Genomic DNA, 3,079 nt, shown 5'->3' on the forward strand with positions numbered 1-3,079 from the left:
AAGAGTGTTGTTGGCACTTCAAAAGCTCACAAAACTCAGTAGGCTATCTTTATCAACAAGCAGAAAAAACAGAATTTACTTGGTTAGACCTACAATAAATGTCTGTAATGGTTTTTCAGCAATATATCAAGTGCAAGAAAAAAACATTGCCTCTGAAATATATGTGAGGTGATGCTGACAGTGCAGCAGTAGTGGAAAGAATATGTATTGCTATGACAGCCCTTTCCTATTTTCTGGGTGTTCTCACCTTAACCTGCTTTCAAGTCTGCAGTTTTGGGTTACATGCTCTATGACAGGAGAAAGGGAATCAACACATGGAGGGTGAATTGAGGGAGATGAGAGTGTTGAGGGTATGAATGTAAACAGTGAAGATGAGGATATGATAGACCTGAATGGAGAGGATAAAAGAGATGTATAGGTTGTGTCTAAGATGCTGGTGATAGTATGTGGCTCAAGGCTTCAAGATCTATGTGCATGCAGATATCAACCCCACCGTATGCCACCACCTTTTGTCCACTATAGTTTGTGTGCATACTCATTTCCGAACCTCAGATTTTTGAGTGTTTGCTAGGGTGCATCAGTGGTCTGGCTTGACTTCTTGTCTTGGAGTTTTTATGAGATAAGAAGGTCCACAACAAGTTCATGTTCAAGCAACAGATGCTCCAAGGACACCCATTTCCTGGACCTATTGCAGGCAGGGATGCAGGAAGCATTTGAAAGGGATCTGAAGTCTGAGCATTTGTTTTGGCTTGGATGCTAATGACTATGATGTGTCTACATTGCACATTCTCTATGGTTCCAGATGGAATGCTCAGCAAATTGAAAACCTTGTCTACATCATGGTTATCAAGATGAACTTCAACTTGCTTTTTTATTGCTGAAGCTTGGATGTGATCTGATAGTTCAAGGATTCAGCCATTTGGAACTCTAAAAATAAAAAATGCAAGTTGCATCATCATCCTGCTTCTTTTGGTACTACTACAGAAGGTCTTGAAGACTGTTGTGGAGCTATAATCTCATCAGTTTTGTGTTATCTCACATCCATATACCATCAGGCATGTCCCAGGTGGGAGACTATGAGGAGTGTGTGCTGCTTGACAAAGAAGACAAAGTCTACATTCATGGTTGTGTCACATAAGTTATGCCAACTATTGAAGAATAATACGATAAAAAAAGGACCAGTTTTATGCAAGAGAACCTCAGATGTCAAAGCATCACCAGTAGCCTCTGCCCAATTAACAATGGTAAATGGAGTGAGCTAGCATACATTGCTGACTTGACAAAGTTCTTCCATGCTGTTGCTCACAACAAGACTGAGGTCATTGCACAAATTATTGCAGACAGCATGGGTGTTAACTACCAAGACCACACTGGACATATGGTATTGCACCTTGCAGTCTTTGTGGTGCGGTGGACACTGTTCTGTAGATCATCAAGGCTGGAGGATGTGTGTCTGCTAGACTAGCAGATGAACAATTGTACCTGCATGTAGCTGCTGCTGGAAACCATGCAAAGATTATTGAGAAGATGATGGAAAGGAGTAAACTTAATAAAAAGGCAGCAAAGAAAGTTGAAGAGGAGAGGAAAGCAGCTGAGAAGAATACAACTGGGCCTGGTGGTGAACAAGAGGATAGCCTGAAAGAGGATGATGAAGGCCAAGGCAAAGATGAAGACAAGGACTGAGATGAGGTGGATTTGAATGGTTCAGATACCAAGTCAAAGAAGGGCAAGGATGGTGAGCCTGACATTATGGCTGATGCTATAGATTTTGATGCCATACCCAAGGATGAGTTGAGTCTCCCTGATGTGCTGGATATTAAAGCACCTGACTGGGACATTGTGGCTACTCCGGTCAGCTACACTGTCATGTCAGGCAATGTTGATGCTGTAAAGATGCTTATTTGATTTGGAGTGGATGTTAAAACAGCCAAGAAGGGAACAACATCAGGGATCAGACTTGTTTGCCACTGAGTCTCACTTGCTTTGTCAATGACTCTGCTATTGCCTGTGGCATTGCAGAAATCCTCCTGGACGCAGGCTCTTTGTCCATAGCAATCAACAAGTAGGACAAGTTGCTCATGGTGTTCCATGAGCATTTGCACTTGGGCAAAATCAAGCACATCTGGACATATCTCAAGTACAATCCTAATGCAAAGAAGGCACTCAAGTTTTTGTTCAAGTCTAACTTCCATGAGGTGATGAGCCCCCCTTGTAAGTGCCATCAAAAAAGGCCAGTATGACCTTGTCTTCCTGCTGCTCATGTGGGGTGCCAAATATGAGTTGCAAAACAACAATGTGGCCCATGCCAAGGCAATCACTGCAAAAACTCATAGTTGGTCATGTTACCAATCAGATGAGATCACCTATCAGCTCCAACCAGAGCGTGAAAACATCGAATTACTCCAATTCTATTCCATTTGAAAGAGATGACCGGCTCGTTCCGAGGTGATGTCATACTTGATATGTTCACATTGCAAGTAGGCCAACATTAGGTGGTATACTATGTGCAGCGGATTATGAATAGAACCAATTTTTGGTATGTTCAGGACATGAATAGGTTGGCATTAGATGATATGCTACGCGCAGTCGAGGAGGAATAGAATATCACGCTCAGAAGAGGCACTGGTGTCCAACAGTGAGCAAGTAGTATTGATAAAGACGAAATACAAGGGTACTGACCTGGTGTCCAACAGTGAGCAAGTAAGGAGACGCTCTGTGGACACCAGGGTTATATAGGTGAAAAGAAATAAGGTTTGGGAACTGTACAGTAGCTCGGAGTTCTCCATAGTAAGCCAAAGAGTAGAGAAAGGCGAAATAGGGGCAAAGTCGCGAGATACTGGAATAGGAAGGTGGTGAAGGTATAAACAAGAGACAAGCAGAAGTATACCTCAACACACAATAGCTGAGTGGTTGCAGCGCTCTGGGCACTACCACAAGGCTCTAGGTTCAACTCACACAACTGGCAAGTTTACCTCTTTTACCCAAGTGTCCTGGAATGCTGGAAAGCGTACCAAGGCCACTGGGCTGCTGTGCCAAGGGCATAGGAGCGATGCAGAGGTGCTGGGCNCGACTCTGACAC

The 3,079-nt window shown here is 43.4% G+C and overlaps 1 protein-coding gene across 1 annotated transcript; it reads left to right on the forward strand.

Moving 5' to 3' along the window:
* Positions 1-1,162: 1,162 nt before the first annotated feature.
* Positions 1,163-1,369, forward strand: CONPUDRAFT_28610 (uncharacterized protein; the record flags this gene model as incomplete). The annotated part of the gene is made up of 1 exon (XM_007769099.1): positions 1,163-1,369. A coding segment is annotated over one exon (207 nt), but the record flags the coding sequence as incomplete, so codon positions are not given.
* Positions 1,370-3,079: the final 1,710 nt, after the last annotated feature.

This window comes from Coniophora puteana (assembly GCF_000271625.1).
Source record: "Coniophora puteana RWD-64-598 SS2 unplaced genomic scaffold CONPUscaffold_5, whole genome shotgun sequence".
NCBI lineage: Eukaryota > Fungi > Basidiomycota > Agaricomycetes > Boletales > Coniophoraceae > Coniophora > Coniophora puteana.